Source organism: Theobroma umbraticum, unplaced genomic scaffold (assembly GCF_002168275.2).
Source record: "Theobroma umbraticum cultivar Fairchild unplaced genomic scaffold, ASM216827v3 scaffold_56.0, whole genome shotgun sequence".
In the NCBI taxonomy this organism is placed as follows: domain Eukaryota; kingdom Viridiplantae; phylum Streptophyta; class Magnoliopsida; order Malvales; family Malvaceae; genus Theobroma; species Theobroma umbraticum.
The window spans coordinates 10653943-10671497 of record NW_018397256.1 but is presented as its reverse complement, the minus strand read 5'-3'; the positions used below and the strand labels follow the sequence as shown (position 1 = coordinate 10671497).

At 35.3% G+C, this 17555-nt stretch overlaps 2 protein-coding genes and 1 pseudogene across 2 annotated transcripts; all 3 read left to right on the top strand.

The window, feature by feature from the left end:
* Positions 1 to 5618: 5618 nt before the first annotated feature.
* LOC149527548 (uncharacterized) lies at positions 5619 to 7898 on the top strand (annotated as a pseudogene).
* A 1807-nt stretch (positions 7899 to 9705) lies between these two features.
* LOC110411213 (uncharacterized) lies at positions 9706 to 10682 on the top strand. The gene has a single exon (XM_021421265.2). The coding sequence runs from the start codon at positions 9915 to 9917 to the stop codon at positions 10530 to 10532; it is 618 nt and encodes a 205-aa protein (XP_021276940.1). The 5' UTR covers positions 9706 to 9914; the 3' UTR covers positions 10533 to 10682.
* Positions 10683 to 15267: 4585 nt separating this feature from the next.
* LOC110411091 (Plant invertase/pectin methylesterase inhibitor superfamily protein) lies at positions 15268 to 16384 on the top strand. Its single transcript, XM_021421108.2, has one exon. The coding sequence runs from the start codon at positions 15618 to 15620 to the stop codon at positions 16194 to 16196; it is 579 nt and encodes a 192-aa protein (XP_021276783.1). The 5' UTR covers positions 15268 to 15617; the 3' UTR covers positions 16197 to 16384.
* Positions 16385 to 17555: the final 1171 nt, after the last annotated feature.

Sequence of the window (17555 nt, the reverse complement as noted above, 5' to 3'; positions counted from 1 at the left end):
ATGCCTTATTTATAGAAGGTGTATACATTTTATACGCTCCTATAGAATGGCGAATTATAATTAATATAGTCTATCATATTATATATGAATTCTAAAATAAAATCCCTGCTATAAACTTCACATTTAGAAAGCAAAATTGCACTTTATGGGGGGCAAAAGAATGGTATTGGCTGCAGAGGAAGTCAACTTCAGAGTTTGACCAAACGCTTGAATAATTAACAACTTGCCTCTCTGTAGTATTTTGCAAGGACACAGATTCATCTTTGGGTGGAACATAGAGTTGATTTTGAGAGCATTACATCCACAATTATATATGTATATATATATATATATATATTTATGAAAATTAGTGGTGTAGTTCACACATATCTCTGACCACTGGACCTCAATTTCTTGGAAAATCTACTTTCTTGCACAAATCTTCCATTTTTGTCAGAAGTTGATGAGATTCAGCAGTATCCTAACATAGATTAATGCACAAATCTTGGAGACATATTTGTATATATTTTAATCTCTGAACAATGTGCATGAACCTTGTGGCGTTTTACTCTTGCAGGAGCAAGGAAGTGGTGGAAATGCCCTGGAAATTTAGAAGAAGCTTGTGGGAACGTTAGGGCCATGGAGACCACTTTTTACACTTTTGACAGAGAGGATGGAAAATTGAGGAGTGAAGTTTAATTTTATCAAACTTCTCCCAAGTCCTGCCCAAGACAGGTATGGTCTGGCTATTATTTGGTTCAAGCTATTCTTAGTCCTGGTAAAAGTGCAGTCAGAAATATGTTGATATTCAAAGTTCCTTTTCTACAAATACTATAGTAGCACTTACCAAATTCATTTACCAGGAGGAAATCAAGGGTTCTTAATTTTCCAAGTACAGTCTTTAGTTTCCACAACAAAATGCCAGAACAGAACAGCATTTTAAATAAATAAATATTTATTTATTTATTTATTTGAGGGGTGGGGGCGGGTTGCCTCATTTTAAAACAAAACAAGGTAGTATTTGGTGTCCAAAACCGGGAGCTTTGCCTCTTTTAACACGGCAGAACCGCTGAAAATTGGAGTGATGTAGTAGCTAGATCAATTCAAAGTTGCTTAACTTTGTGACTAGCAATACCTGGTCAGATTTAATTTATGGCATATGTTGGGAGACCAGACCACCTCAGAAATTGCCTTTACAATTTCAGAGGTCATGTGTCCTGTTAAAAATTTGAACACTCCTTGTGGCTATGACGAGTAAAATCCTTGATTATTGGAAATAAAATTAATGACCAGTGGACAACTAATTTACGGGGAAATCATGTTTAACTATGACAAATCTGCTAAGTACCTTCCAATTACACTATATGAAACCTAAAAATGCAATCCCACTTCCCCCGACCTGACAATGTGACAAGGAATACTCATCCAGAAGCTAAAAGGAAAAAGAGGATTTGACAACGGAAAAAACTAGACAAAGTTAGGGAAGGATTAGATGGCGCCGGCCCAATACAACAGTTTTTCTTCATTCTCCTACGTTTGATGAGATTTATTTAGTCTTCTGCTTAGGTGGAAATGAGAATTAACAACGTATTACCATGATAAATACTTAAATTGAAAGATATTCAAATTAAATTATATAATATATTTTTTAATTTATTTTTTTAATTATAAAAACCATTTTAAATTTTATTTTATAAATAAAAATTATATACTAATCATTAAATCAAATATTAATACGTATTTATAAAAGTTATTTAAATAATATAAAAATAAACCCTATTTTGTAAAAAATATATATATTAATTAATAAATTAAATATTTATTTACAATCCGGAAGTTCATTTAAATGATGTAAAAGCACACAATTAGGCAACAATCCATGATGGAGCGAAAAGTTTTAAGTTGACGTGAGCAAGGGGCTGCCCGGCCTTGGCCAATTGAAAGCAACGTCCAACATGCAGAGCCTGCAACAGTATCCAGATCTGAGGGCAATAATTCCACAATAATTAGTACTAGCACTCTGTGGCTGGCGGCTTTCCAAGCTAGGTCGTCCTCTACTCCCTGGCTTTGACATTTCAATCCTGTGAGGCTACATTTTCCGACAGTGGAGTCTTTTAATTGATGCCCGGATTTCAAAATTTGATTTGAGTGATGGCTATTCCCACGGACACTTTAATAAATGCATTAAGACCAAACTCCATGGCTTTTTGTCTAGAGCATGGAGTCTAGACCAGTTTTTCGACTGTGGCTCGTAGTCTAAACAGCTAACGCACGCACCCTGGCACGCGGCAGCCCCATCCACATTCATCGTTCTGAATGGGAGTTGGTCCAATTGGCGATCACACAGGTAACATTATGATTTGAGACGAAGAATTGAATGACGAATCCATTTTTGAAAATCAAAACTCTCTTCTGTTTCCCTGGAGAGACCGTCGAACGAAAAAGGAGAAGAAGAATCGGTGGGTGTGAAACGTTTGAAAGGGAAATCTAAAATGTTTTTGAAGGCCCAAACCAAACCCAAAAAAATAAGTAGTCTCCTATTCTTAAGCTACTTCAATGTCGGTCCGTAGTTTCCACAAACTCATTAATGCTATTTGGCAATTTCGAATTCGAATCCTGTCTCTATATTGGATCAGGTGACTGTAATTATCTAACTACTACGATCAATATCGTTTGCATTTTCGACTTTTCGAGCATTATGAGGTATACAAATTTAGCTCCATCCATTCATTTTCAATTCGACCTTTTAGTCCAAAATAAAAACAAAATTTATGATAACAAACTATTTATTTAAGTGTTTATTTCTTTTTGTCCTTTTGTATGTTGGCATAACTTGCACGATAATCAAAATAAACCTTTTGCCTATCTTTTAACTCATTGTAGCAAACTTATTCCCTTAGAAAGAGATTTCCAAATCAGAGAAAATAGTTATTCCATGCCGTTGGGGTCCTCTTCTCAAGGCCGGCCTTTAGGAAAGGCCACCAAAACAAAGGTTTTAAGTTCCAAATTTAGAAACAATCCATAATTTTTAATATTAACTACTCTTTTTTCCTTAGTATAGGTTTTTCCTAAAGGGTTGTACTGTGCTAAGGGTTTTTAATGAGGCTCAACTTCATGGGATGATAAACATACAGGGGATGGTAAGTCAATGTTTAATATTAGTATTCTTACTTTATATGATTTTTAATGAACCAATGGGGCAATATTCTTATTCAAAAAAAATTATAACATAATTAATTATATTAAAATATATAAAAATTAAGATAATTAATAAAATATTTACATATTCTCTCATTTTTAATAAATATCTATTTTCTCTCGCTTCCATATCATTATTAATTTTCACCTATTTGTTTCATTTTTTATTAAAAATATATAAAAGTAAAAAATAATTAATAAAATAACATATTAATAAATCTTAATTTTTATCACTCCCCAATTCTTACTCATGGTACTGAGGATTTGCATGAATATAAAACCTAAATTCTATACTACACGTGAAATATCAAGATCACTTGAAGAATCATTTAGAATTAATTACTTCTTCAATATATTAGTTCAAGTAATTTTTTCACTCTAAAATAGATTTGAATAATTTAAGATATATGAAAGTATTTTTTGTTTTCAATTTAGCAATATAAAGTTGAAACTCATTAGTCAATAAAAGTTTGAAAGAATATTGTCTTAATCTCCTTAAAATATAACAACTATTCTTATATTAATGGTTTAAATTTATTTTTAAAGTTAAAAATTTAAAAAGAAATTATACAAAGGAAGATAATAGTACAATTGACATAGTTAATCATATAAAAAGACTTGATTCTTTTTCAAATACATATTATTGTTTCAAAAAAAAGAAGTTTTCAAAACTAAAATTAATAAAATGAACTAAAATCATATAAAAGCAATTCCCCGTTAATTAGGATTCTCCCTACAGAGAATGAACCAAGATTAGTGGTGAAAGCCCAAAGGATACTTAGCACATGTACTTACTGTTTGTTAATATGTACGTTTGATGATGTCCAGCTCATCAATGATCCAGACTCAGGCCCATTTATCCTTACATTCATCGTCTTGTCCCCCTTCATTATTCATGGCTTTGTCAATGCTTATCTCGTTTTTGTTTTCACTGACTCACGTGCAAATTCACCCTCATTTCGTTTCAGGAAACATCAGTACTCTCTACACGTTGGAGGAAGTCAAACTACCATTGTGAACATAAGAACTTGTTACAATATTGTCGGGACAGAAGAGGTTGGAACTTGAAGTTTTAACTTGTAAAAATAAGATTAGGATGTCAAAGGCAACTTAATCATTATTTTTGAAGTACCATACGCTAAACTCGAAACCATATTCGAATATCTTATATGTTACTTTTTAAATATTCAATTCAAATAAAATTTATATATATATATGAATAATAACAATTGAAATTAACATATTAAAATTTAATATCATTTTGAGAATATTAATAAATTTTAATAAGTATTACATTAATTATGAAAATTTATATATAAAAAATAATATATGATTAAAAATATTTTTAAATGAACTTTATTAAGATTTAATTAAACGAGGGAAACTAATCCCTAACATATCGTTCATGATAAGAGATTTGATCTCTATAGGGAGGCATCATCAAATCTATACTCATTTAAATCGAAACCCTTGTTAGCCAAGTAGTCAGCTGCGATGTTCTCTTCTCTAAAAATATGTCATATTTTAACTTCCCACTAACCATAAAGTAGACCTTGAATAGCTTCAATCAAATCTGAATTTGAACATGGATGGCTTCTAAGAGAAATGATGGCTTGCACCACTAGTTTACTATCCACTTAGAGATTTATTTTCTGGTAACCCAACTACCAAGCTAAATTGAGTCCTTTACAAGTACCCTACAATTCAGCTCGGTATGCAGTGCACCTATCAAGGGTTGCAGAAAAACCACCAAACCAGTTGCCACAGGAATCTCGAAGTACTCCACCAGCTACTTGTCTAGTAATCTTTTAAAAGCACCATCTAAGTTTAAGGTAAGCCAGCCATGTGGAGAAGCTGTCGAGCCAACCAAGATCTCCTCCTTCCTACTTTCTAGTGCTTCAATACCATTTCTACTCTTACCAAAACTTTTGACAATAGCTTAAGCAAAACTTAGGATTGCATTTAGTTTCCCCTTTATTATTACATGCTTTCTTTCAAAAATTCACGCATTTCTCCATTTCCAAAAATACCAGCAGCTCAATCCAAATTGATCACCCACGGGATCTCCTTTATTGTTTGTTTGCAATGTGACAAATTATGTGACAACCAATTGGTTAAGCTTGAGCCGAAGAAAAGAGCTTGATATTTCTATGGTGCAAGCCGCAACCAGAGAGCACTAGCTAAAGGACAGTCTTGCAAGTTGTGCAGGATAGTTTCATCCTCCTCTGAACATTGCATGCAGTAAGAATTGCTGGATAAGTGACGCCTTACACATTCCTTATTGGGCAATAAGCATTTATGCATGCAATGGTACAAAAACGTGCAAATTCTTTGAGGCCCTTTCCAATGCGAGGCCATGTTCCAGGTCCTCTGTTTTTTGTCTTGAGTACCCATGTCTTCCTGTAACCAATTATAAGCAGATGAAACGAATAATAACCCAGATGAGGAATGTGCTCGATATGGTTCATCAATTCAATAGAAAGAAAGGTGGTGGTAAGGCATTTGAAAGGAGACTTCTGTCTTCATCTAGTAGCCATTCATTAAGGTCTTCAAAGTTCCAGCTTCCATTAAAAAGTATAAAATCACGAACCTTTCTATTATCATTAATGAAATAGCCCATCGATTGAGCTGGTTCAATTAAAGGTCTGTCCCCAAGCCAAATATCTATCCAAAAATAAGTAGTACGACCATTTTCGATTGCCCATCTAATATTTCTTCTAATGGTTGCCATGGTCTACCTATTAAATTTCAAAGAGCGAATATTATATTTTTCTCATAAAACTCTCACCCATAATTCATTTGGCTTAGTTACAATCTTCTTTCAAATTTTTATGCAGAATTCATCATCCATAGCCCATAAACAACGAATTCCCAAGCCACTTTCCTTTTTAGGTTTGCAAACATCTTGCCACTTGAGTAGGTTGATTTTATGATGTTTGAATCACCTCCCCATAAAAACTTCCTAAGACGTATCCTCTATCAGATGATGATTATCTTCGTCGTTTTCAAGCTTCTTGATTTGAATTATATCCTTCTTAGTTGGAGTATTTTTGTGACAAAAATGTTATATTTTGTTTGCCATGCTACCTTTTTGGTAAAAACACCTCAAATCATCCAAGTTCAAATACAGTTATTGAAAAGGGTTTCAAATATTGGAAGAAAGTCAATAATGGAGAAAATTGTCCACTTTTGAATCATGTTGGAAAAAATCCAAATTCCCCACATAATGTTGCTATAAAATATTGTGAGGGTTTATTGAAAATATACCAACATATTGATAAGCTTATCAAAAGACAAGCATTAGAAGAGATCTTGAATAATCGACTTAGGCTCAAAACTTCCTTAGATTGTGTTAGATGGTTAACTTTTCAAGCTTGTGCATTTAGAGGTCATGATGAAAGTCCATCCTCAAAAAATAAAGAAAATTTTATTGAAATGTTGAAATTCTTAGGGTCTTACAATGATAAAGTTCATAAGCTTGTCTTGAAAAATGCTCCAAGGGTTGTTAAGTACACATCCAATGATGTTCAAAAGGAGATTTTGCATTTTTTTTGCCAAATATGGTGAGAAATTCAATTAGAGAAGAAGTGGGAAATGCTAAGTTTTATATTATTATTGATGAAGCTCGAGATGAGCCTTAAAAAGAGCAAATGGCTATTATTTTGAAATTTGTTGATCGTGATGGTTTTGTTCAAGAACGTTTCTTTGATCTTGTACATGTTAGTGATACCAGTGCAATGACTTTGAAGAAAGAGTTAGTCTCTGTTTTTTCTCGTTATAACCTTCAAGTTGAAAGTATTCAAGGTCAAGGATATAACAGTGCCAGTAACATGCGTGGTAAATGGAATGGTTTACAAGCTTTGGTACTTAACGATTGTCCATATGCATATTATGTATATTGTTATGTTCATAGATTACAATTAGCATTAGTTGCAGCATCTAAAGAAGTAGTTCATATTCATAAATTTTTTACACAGTTGACTTTTATTGTAAATATTGTTAATGCTTCTTCCAAAAAACATGACCAATTACAAACTGCTCAAGTAATTGATATTGTAAACATGATTGCTAGTGATGAACTTGAAACAGGTAGAGAAACAAATCAAGTGGGAACTCTACAAAGAGCCGAAGATACTTGATGGAGCTCACACTTTCATTCTATTTGTAGCTTGATGAGAATGTTTGATGCAACCTGCACTGTTGTGAAAAGTATTATTGATGAAAGAGCCAGTTATTCACAAAGAGGTGATGCTTCTGCTGCTAGTAAAATATTAGTATCATTTGAATTTATTTTCATATTACACTTGATGCACGAGATCATGGGAATCACTAATGTGCTTTGCCAAGCATTACAATTATGCTCTCAAGATATTTTAAATATAATTCATCTTGTTTTTATGACAAAATCACTCCTTCAGAAGTTGAGAGATGATGGGTGGTCTAATTTACTTGAAAATGTGAAAAAATTTTATCAAAAATATGAGATAGAAATTTCTGACATGGACGCACGATATATCTTGGGCAGAGGTCGATCTCATCAACCAGATTCAACTGTGGAGCATCATTATCGAGTTGATATATTCTTAGTGACAATAGATACCCAGTTACAAGAGTTGAATTTGAAATTCAGTGAGCAAGCTGTGAAACTTTTAACTTTAAGCACTGCTTTGGATCCTAATAACAATACAAATCATTCAATATTAATAATATCTGCAAGTTAGCAGAGAGTTTTTATTCTCAGAATTTCACAGAACAAGAAAGACTTATTTTGAGGTTACAATTGAAGCATTACGAGCTCGATATACCTCATCATCAAAGTTTTGAAGATATTAAGACACTTTCTGAATTGAGCCAGAGATTAACAGAAACAGAAAAGTCAAAGAATTACCACTTAATTGATAGATTAATTCACCTTATTTTGACTCTTTCGGTTTTTACAGCAACTACAGAAAAACCCTTTTCAGCAACGAAAATTATGAAAATAAGACTCTGGAACAAACTAGACGATGAATTTCTTACAAATAATTTAGTTGTTTATATTGAAAAAGATATTGCTAGTCTTTTCAGTATAGAATCAATAATTGATAAATTTGAATCTAAGAAACATCGTTGAGCACAACTTTCTTAAACAACTATTATAAGTCTTTTTTTATTTTTTATTTAGATGTTATATAAAATTATTATCTATTATGAATCTTTTGATCATTGGTTAAATTCAATATATTAGTTTTAAAAATTTTTAGCTTTTATTTTTTTGGTCTTTAGCCCCCCTAACAAAAATTGGCTAGCTCCGCCCTTGAGTAGTACGACCATCTCTGATTGCCCATATAATATTTATTCTAATGGTTGCCATAGTTTAACTATTAAATTCCAAAAAGTGAAAAATCCAAATCGATTAATTTTAGCTCGTATCAAGTTGGCTCTAATATTATATTTTCCTTATAAAATTCTCACCCATAATTCATTTGGCTTGGTTACAATCTTCCAACAAATTTTTCTAAAGAATGCATCATTCATAGCCCATTAACGACGAATTCCCAAGCCACCTTCCTTTTTAGGTTTGCAAACATCTTGCCACTTAAGTAGGTTGATTTTATAATTATTTGAATCACTTCTCCATAAAAACTTCCTACAACATGCCTCAATTTTCTTGCAAATATTGATTGATATTGAAACTATTTGCATAACATAATAGAAAATGGTAGACAAAATAAATTTAAAAAAATTGGATAATAAATACATTCAAATCATTATCTATATCTTATTCGAATCTGAATAATAATTTTATTATGTAAATTTAATTATAAAATATCATAATTTTATTTAATAAAATTTATAAGTCTCTCTTCTTTTTCACAAACTTTTAAGCGATCAACATGAAGATCAAACACCTAACAGTAGCTTAAATTAGCTAGGCGGCCTAAGGCATTGAATCACGTTAACTTCTTTTGTACTATTTTTCTACACACCGCACAAAAAATGAGGCAATGACTTTTACGTTTCAAGTTTCAACAAATCCATATTACTTTACCTAAACATAATTATTCTTTCTCAAAGTGATCATCATCGACATTATTATCGAAGGCTTGTCTACCTACGGCTACTCATCCATCCCCGCACAACTAACTGACCTTTCTGCGTCTTTGACTCATCGAACGAGATACGACATGAGATTCCATTGATCTCAATGCACGTCAGCCACACATTTAGAGAAGGCTGTAAAATGAAGACAAAAAGTCAGGTAAACGTAACGCAGTGGATTCGTTAAGAGACCATCCATCTGTCCCCACGTGTTTTACCGTCACCCCACAGTTACGTCGTCGCTCTTCTCTTTCTTTCTCTCTTACGCTCAGCCTCGTATATTCTGCTGCAATTAATAGACCAATGGTCAGCATCAGGAGAAGGATACGGGACCAAAAAACCAACCCGTCCTGAAATGCAACGTGTAATACTTTTAAATTTTTTTTAAAGAAATAAAGACGGTATAAAAAAATTCGGTATAAATAATTGGATCTACCTTTGCAATTAGCATCTTAGCTCTTGATTCTCAGCATCTCCATCAAGATCCTACCCTCAACTTGCCCATCCGACCGCTAATATTTCTCTATCCCATTCTCTTTCCTAGCTACTATCATTTATAAGTCTTGTTTTACTTTCAAACCACAGGAACAGAACCAAAACTAGAAAATCTTTCAGACAGCTGAGTTTAGAGAAGGAGAAACCGAAAAGAAATAAACATGAAAGTGTTGGTGGATTCTCCGCTCGAAGCTTTAGCATTTAACTATGTAAGTTTTGGGATTTTCACGATTGTTAATAATCTCTGGACGTGGGTGGCCGTCATCACGGCTGCGGTTAGTTTTTGGAAGATCAGAGCAGCTGGCTCCGCCACTCCATCGTGCTCCGTTGAAAAGTCAGACCAAAAGCCGTCAAAGTGCATTATCGATCGTGGCCAAGATGAGTCTCAACCAATTCCCGAGGCTAAAGAAAAGCCGATTCCTTCAGCCTTGGTTTCAGCTCCAGCTGGCCTTATGGAAATGGGTGTTTCGTCGCCGTTAGTTTGCCATGATGCAGTCACCAAAGGAGGGAAGTTCAAGTTGACTGTTTATTCCGAAGATGATGGAGATAGCCACGTCGACGGAGAGATGACGGCAACGGAATGGAGTGACAGTGACGGCGATTGCAAGGAATGGAGTTGCGGGGAGTGGTGGGAGAGTTGGGAGCGAATGCTGAGGGTGAGAAAGGGGCAAACGGGGTGGTACCGATATCAGGATTTGACGGCGATAAACGGCAACGTCGTTAGGTTATGGGATGACTGTAGGAGAGGAAGCTACGGCTCAAGCTTTGCTGTATGGTAGTTGGTGTTCCATAGGATTTTAATGTACTTGGTAATATTGTTTTTTTTAATTGTCTTAATGACTTTCGGTTTTAAGGTGGTGGAACATGTAAATATATTTGTTGGACGGTACAACAATTGAAAAACCAAAGCAAAATCCTTTTAAAGTTAATTCCTCTTTGTGTATTTATTTAGTACAGTATAGTCTCTTTTTGTTGCTTAATTTGTGATTTGAAATGGTATGCAGATTCATCTTCTTCATGACTTCAAAGATGGCAAGTTTTGTTCTAAAATTTTGCAGGCTGTTTCTCCTAAATGTTCCAGTATTCAAGGGAAAATAAGCCAAAAGGAAACTGATTTGTCTTTCTATTGTGTTCTTTGGGGTTTAGGTCAGCCTCTCAGAAGCGAAAGTGATGACAGAAGAAGCCCTTTCCTCGAGGAAACACACACAATAAACAAATCTGTGGACTGCCCATCTCTCTTAATATAATTGGTAGCTTGTACGATGAGCATTTCCCCAATGTCTAGTGTGGGTTGGTTCATTGGTTGGCATTTCTTAAGCTCTAGAATCTCGATGACCCACCACCTAATTTTCTCACCTTATTAATTACTACTAATAATTATTGATAGGGATATTGCTTGTGTCTTTTGTTTTTTGGGTGAAACAGGCTGTTGCCCTCGTGACATCCGAAGGGCCTTAAGGCTCTTTTGCTTGTTTAATAAGAAAAAACACAAATGGGGAGGAAAGACAAAATTTGTGGAACTTGAAAAGCTCATGGTCGTTTCAAGACGAAAACAAATTAAATTTACAAATTTACTTACTACAGTAACTCTAAATTTGTGTTGTATTTCAACGCTCGCTCTCAATCAACTGTGTTTGTGAGTAATTAAGCTAATGATTTCTACCACTAGTTTTTGAGTAAGGCATAATGTTGATAGATTTTCAATAAATACTGTAATTTCAATCATTTGCATTGTTATAAAGACTTGTTAGGTGCTCGTTGTTACTACAGATTGTGTATTGGTTTCCCTTTTTTCGTCGTGTTCTCTTATCAATTGATTTCTTGTTTCCTTTATTTCAATATTTATAGAGTTGGATTACTTGATTCCTTTCAATAACTTGTGCAGCTATCGAATAGGCCATAACAGTTCCCTTTTATGACAAGGACTCGTCACCCTTTCTTTCTAAACCTTGCCTTCCCTGAGTAAAACCTTCTTGGCTATTGGGGATGCCCAATATTTTACTATGCTAACATGTTTTTGAATGAGTAACTGATCAATCCTAATTAAAGCTTCAACACTTGGGGTAAGTCCTTCCCAAAAGCGACCAGCTGTTTGCAAAGAATTCCCTTTTAGTAGCATAAAATCTAGATTAGCTGGAGTAGGTATAATGGGATATGAGACAAAAACCAAGAAGTTCGTGCATGCATTTCAATTCCTAAAAGATATTCCCCTTGAGTTATAAGCTAGCACCACTAACATATTAGGACAAACTCTGTCTGGGCATCTGTATCTGCCTGCCTGTTGATAACATATCAGAACGAGAACGGTAAATACCACCTACCCTAAAATCCTTCTGGTTAATTAGACCATAAAATAAACAGAGACAATAATCCCAAGATGTCAATAATAATAATAATAATAATGATAATAACTAATTTAATGTACTAGTGGCAGAAATAAATGATAGGATTGCTTCTTTATCAACAATCAAACAAATATTAACAAATACGCACTGGTATCTAGTAGAAATAATAAAGAAGATATTGCATTAATTCATTGTATATAATACGGGAGGAAGAAACAGAAGAGATTTTTTCTTTTCATTTAAAATTTACAAGGAAAGTAAGAATTAGTACTAGTAAATATATAAAACATGCAGCGAATAATATAAAATTAGGTACATGACAAAAAAACAATGGTTTTAAAAGGAAACATGCACGGGATAGATTAAAGAAAGGGTCGCTGAAAAGAGGTCTTACTTGTAAAGTGATTGCTTTCTCTCTTTCGTTTTGCCTTTTGCCATAGTATTCGAGACAGATTGGAGTTGGATATCGCCATCCTAATATAAATAGACCATCAACTAATATCAGGGCAAGCGAAAAAAGGTCGATGCTGCTGCTGTTTTCGCTAAAATTTTCTAATTTTATATGGTTCATAAGATTGATGGGGTTGCTAGGTGTAACGGATGTGAGAATTAATGAATGAAGTAATTTGATTCATACGTAGTTATTTATAGCCAAACTGGGTACGAGCATGGGTGTGAAAGAGCCATGAATCCCTGACATGGATATTCACCATTTTCATTTATTTATCATAGTGATATATTGGATTAGGTCTGCAAGCAAAGGAATGGTTGTGATGAAATCAAGGGGGAGACAACATGATCCTTTATGGAAGCAAAAGACTGTCAATTTGTCATATGCTAGCTCATCCTGGCCACAAATATTAACCAGCTGAATGAGCCAGGGAGAGCATGCACACGGATCCACTTGCAACGTTGTAAATTTGTAACTCTCCGTTGTTATTTCACATCACAAGTGCATGGCACCAGATCAAACTCTAGATCCCAAAATATGTGCTTTTAACTTCCCATTTACCCGGCCTCTTTCTCTATGTTAATTTGTTTTGATGAAGTTGGACGAAGAAACGAAGCAGGAATGGATTCCAGTTAAGAGGTAGTACATTTGTTGGCTTTATCGTGAACCCCACCAGAAAGACTCAGAAAATCACAAGCCATGCTCCCGATGCCTCCAAAGTGGCATATTCTATTCTATTGCAGCATGCATCTCCACCCCACATTGCGGACTTTCAAGTGAAAGGAGCATCTCCCTCTAAGTGGCCTTCCCATCACTTGATCCTGACTTTCGAAATTTGCAATTATATGGCTAATTATTGAACACAATTCTGGATTCTCAGCATCCTAGCTTTTTTGACTGGTTGATAGGTGACATTTTTTCTGTTGCTAATCTCCACGACAGGGATTAGCATTGGTTTAAACTTAGTTTAACAATGAAAATTTCAGTCTGTTAACAGACAAAAACGAAGTATGTATCCTCTAAAGAGGAAAAAGTAGAAATTAGAGAGTAAAAAATGAGACATCCCCCGAAGTAAAAATTGGATTCCGAACTGACTTTAAACAAACGACTTTTCCCGAAGGAAAATCTTGCTTGCTTTCGGATTCCAAATGACAGCTAGAATAAAGCATCTGTCGTGCTGAGACTGGGAGATGACGTTGCATCGTACTGTTTTAAGGGGAGGAAGCAAGTGGCAATGATAGGTCCGAATTCCAAAATGCATCGTATCACCCAATAAAAAAGCCAAAGATATATAAATTGACATAAATAAGAAAGGCCTGACACAGTGGAGGCACTCCTGGATTCCTTACCACAATGCAGAATGCCGGGTCATCCATTGGCTGGATACAGAAGTTCAATCAAATAGAGCGGCCTTAAGGTCCCAACCAGCAAATGTTACCTTTCAGATGGAAGCCGGACCACCCAATTTATTGGTTTAAGGGCATTTCAGCGGTGATTCAAACCCCACCATCACCAATTCCCACACTCTGTTTTATTGATTGCAATCCAGCTTCACATGGACAAAACCATTGCCAAAAAGCTCTAGCCAAAACTGCATGGTAACTTGTCCCAATTTCAATATACACCAGAAATAGCCCAATTCATGTGTGAACTCAAGAATGCCTAAAGCCATGTAAATGTAGTTTAGAGTCATGAGTGGTCTACTAATAAATTGTTTTCTTAATCAAACACTCATGCCTGGCTAAGAATCGTCCTTTGGTGTTGTTTCTTCCTCTCTGGTGAAGAACTGTACTAATTGGTAATCATTCGTATGGTAGGCGTTCGGTTGAAGACATCTAGTCAGGTTGGGCTAATTGGTTAATGCTTTATGCTGGAATTAGGAATATATAATTGCAAACTGCTTCCTTGGAAGGGCCAGCTGATTTTTGGCAAGAGATTCAAAAGATTTAAAGCTGGATGAAGAAAGTCTTTGAATTAGGTAAACCTACATCCGACCAGGCTTGTATAATATGCGATAATTCGTTCCCTGGTGGTGGGTCATACGGCAACCCCTGCTGCACTGTGTCTCGCACATGCCTTGCTTCAGAGCCGAAACAGAGCATCACAAACCTCATACGCTTGGGACCGAGGGCTTTGTTATCAGGTTACATTCAATCATTTATCTTTGTCAGGCCCCATGGTTGCACTAGTTTCACGTTAATGGACTTTTGGAGATAAGGGAAAACTGTTCATCATTTCCAAACCATCCATCTCATTTTCGTACTCGGATTGTGATGTTTCAGTTCTGATTTTTATCCAAATAGAAGCAACTCTTTCTCATCCATTTTAATCCTCAATTCTGCATCAAACCAAGGTTCAATTCTAGATTCTTGAGACAATCCCTTGAAAGGATCAGCAATTTGTCGTGTTCTTTATCATTAAGTACATATGAAATGTTCAAGAAAAAGAAAGAGATACATCCTCAGGCCATAATCTTTTAAAGGGAAATAATAATTGAGAAAATGAACTTTGGTTTTTTTTTTTTGTCACATCCTTTGTTGTTAAGGTGATTGTCTGCCGTCTTAACATTAAGAGTGCGGTCAACAGATGATAAAATACATTGATTACAGGTTATATAATTTGTCGTCTAAAGCAACAAAGATTTAGGCCACTAAAAATCTGCTATTACATTAGAATTCCACTACATTTAAGTGGGTGGGAGTGGGAGTGAAACTCTAGTCCTCATTGGGCAGAGGGAGGCCAATAAATGGCAAATGTTGGATATGGTCTCTAATTAATTATTTACCGAATGCCGACGTCTTTGTTCTTGTTCTTGCATTGGATTGCTGTCACCGCGGTGCATTAACTCTGAATAAATTTCACCTCCGGATTGCCAACTCTACCCTTTACATTATACACCAATACGCCATCATATACTAGTAAAGTTAAAACAAACTTGGGGGTGACTTAGTCATATACCCAACTATTATTGCGTGCCATTAGACTAACATTCACTCTCCCCCTATAAGATCCACCTCACCAACGAAGCAAAACACCTACACTTAACCGTCGCTTAACAGCACTCAAACATGATGACGATCCCTTTCTTTCTCTTAACAACTAGCCTCCTTTGCCTCTCCTCCGCCGCCGCATCAAAGCAAGGTGCACCTCGAGATCTGGTCCGTTCATCGTGCGTCCATGCCAGCTACCCTAGCCTCTGCCTCCGTACCCTCTCTTCCTACTCTGGCCCCGCCAACACCCCACGCGACTTAGCCCAGGCTGCAGTCAAAGTCAGCCTCTCCCGTGCCCGGAAAGTGTCTAACTACTTAACAACCAGTGTGACGGGGAAGAGCAAGAGGGAACGAGGTGCACTGAGTGACTGCGTGGAGCAGATAGCTGAGTCGGTGGACGAGTTGAGCAGGACCCTCGGGGAGTTGAAGCATTTGAGAGGGGAGACGTTCGAGTTCCAGATGAGTAATGCGCAGACTTGGGTGAGTGCGGCTTTGACGAATGAGGACACGTGTCTTGATGGGTTTGAAGGAGTTGACGGGAAAGTGAAATCGGATGTGAAGAGGAAGATCACAAATGTGGCTAAGGTTACCAGTAATGCTTTGTACATGATTAATAGGCTTGACGAGAGTCGTGGAAGGCACCGGTCGAATCCTTGATGGTGATGATGATGGACGACTGTGATTTAGCTGGCTTATCATGCTTATTGTGTTCTCTTTTTTTTTTTTTTAGAGTTTGTGTTATTTTTTATTTTTTCTTGTTTTTGCTGAATCTGTATGTAATATTTTTCTACTTATATATATATATATAATATTAGCAGAGAACGACATGCTTTTCTCTTTGTTTCTATTTTCTGTTTTTAAGCTTAATAATATAATGAATCGATAATGAAGCTCCATTTATTTAAGCAATAACGTATTTGCAACATAAGCATTTGATGTGACATTACTTTTCTTGGCCGGTGTCTTGTTTTACTGAGCAGAGGGTTACTGGGGGCAAAGAGCAAACCTTCTAAGGATAGATGGATGGGAAATAAATTCATTGTCGGACCAAAGTTGTATATTGAAAACCAAGTATAATGATCTGGATGACGACACCAGTCACGTGATTGCTGGGCTAAAAAACATTAATCGTTGTCGTGTTTGTCATCTGCCTGACTTGGCTCCCCTTGTCCGGCCTCCTCCAAATTTATGGCGAACCAACAAATGTTTCGACACTCTTGAATCTTGTCTTTGCGTATTTCCATCGCCTTGAGATTTGCGAACGAAATCTTGATCATGTTCGTAACTGTTTCAAGTGCCGAACGCAGAATTGTTTACACAACAATTGAATAAAAATGTCTTCTTCAGAACATTTGTTAGAAAAATCCAAAAATAATAAAAAAGGGGTTAAATTATTGGTCTTGAGACCGTAGGTCAGGTACTTTCGGAAGGTGAGCTCCATTGCAAATGATGATAGCTATAGTTGTCTATTGATGTTGACAATTTTGTAGTATAAGTGATGGGATAATGAGATTCAATCATGTTAAGCTCAAAGACAATGCCAATAAGGTTTATGATAATCAAGTTTTCATTGGGTTAATGCTTGAGTTAATTATTTTTTGTTTTGAAAAGTAAAAAAAAAATGTTAGATTAATTATGATACAATCGGTTTAAAATCTTAATTATTTGTCTATTTTTTTAAATTATATGTTTATCTTTATTTTTAAAATAAATTTTTTAAAAAATAAATAATAAAAACATCAACAAATTGAAACTTAATTTAAGTCAAAATTTTGTGAAATGATATAGGTAAAAAAGTTGATTAAGGAAAGGTTTTGGAAAGGTTGCATGAACAACACGCCAAACGCTTCTTTAGCAATTTTATGGTTACATATGACATAAGCCATAGTGGCCTTTAAGTTCCAAATACGGATTGGAATCTATATAGTTAAAAAAAAAAGGGAAAAGAAAAGAGGCTTGTCTGATTTGTTGATAAAGACTAGCAGATAGTAGGACATTTATCTCATAGTCTAGCGA

Coding starts and splice junctions, on each gene's coding strand:
- LOC110411213 (XM_021421265.2), top strand. CDS start 9,915: ATGAAAGTGTTGGTGGATTCTCCGCTCGAAGCTTTAGCATTTAACTAT.
- LOC110411091 (XM_021421108.2), top strand. CDS start 15,618: ATGATGACGATCCCTTTCTTTCTCTTAACAACTAGCCTCCTTTGCCTC.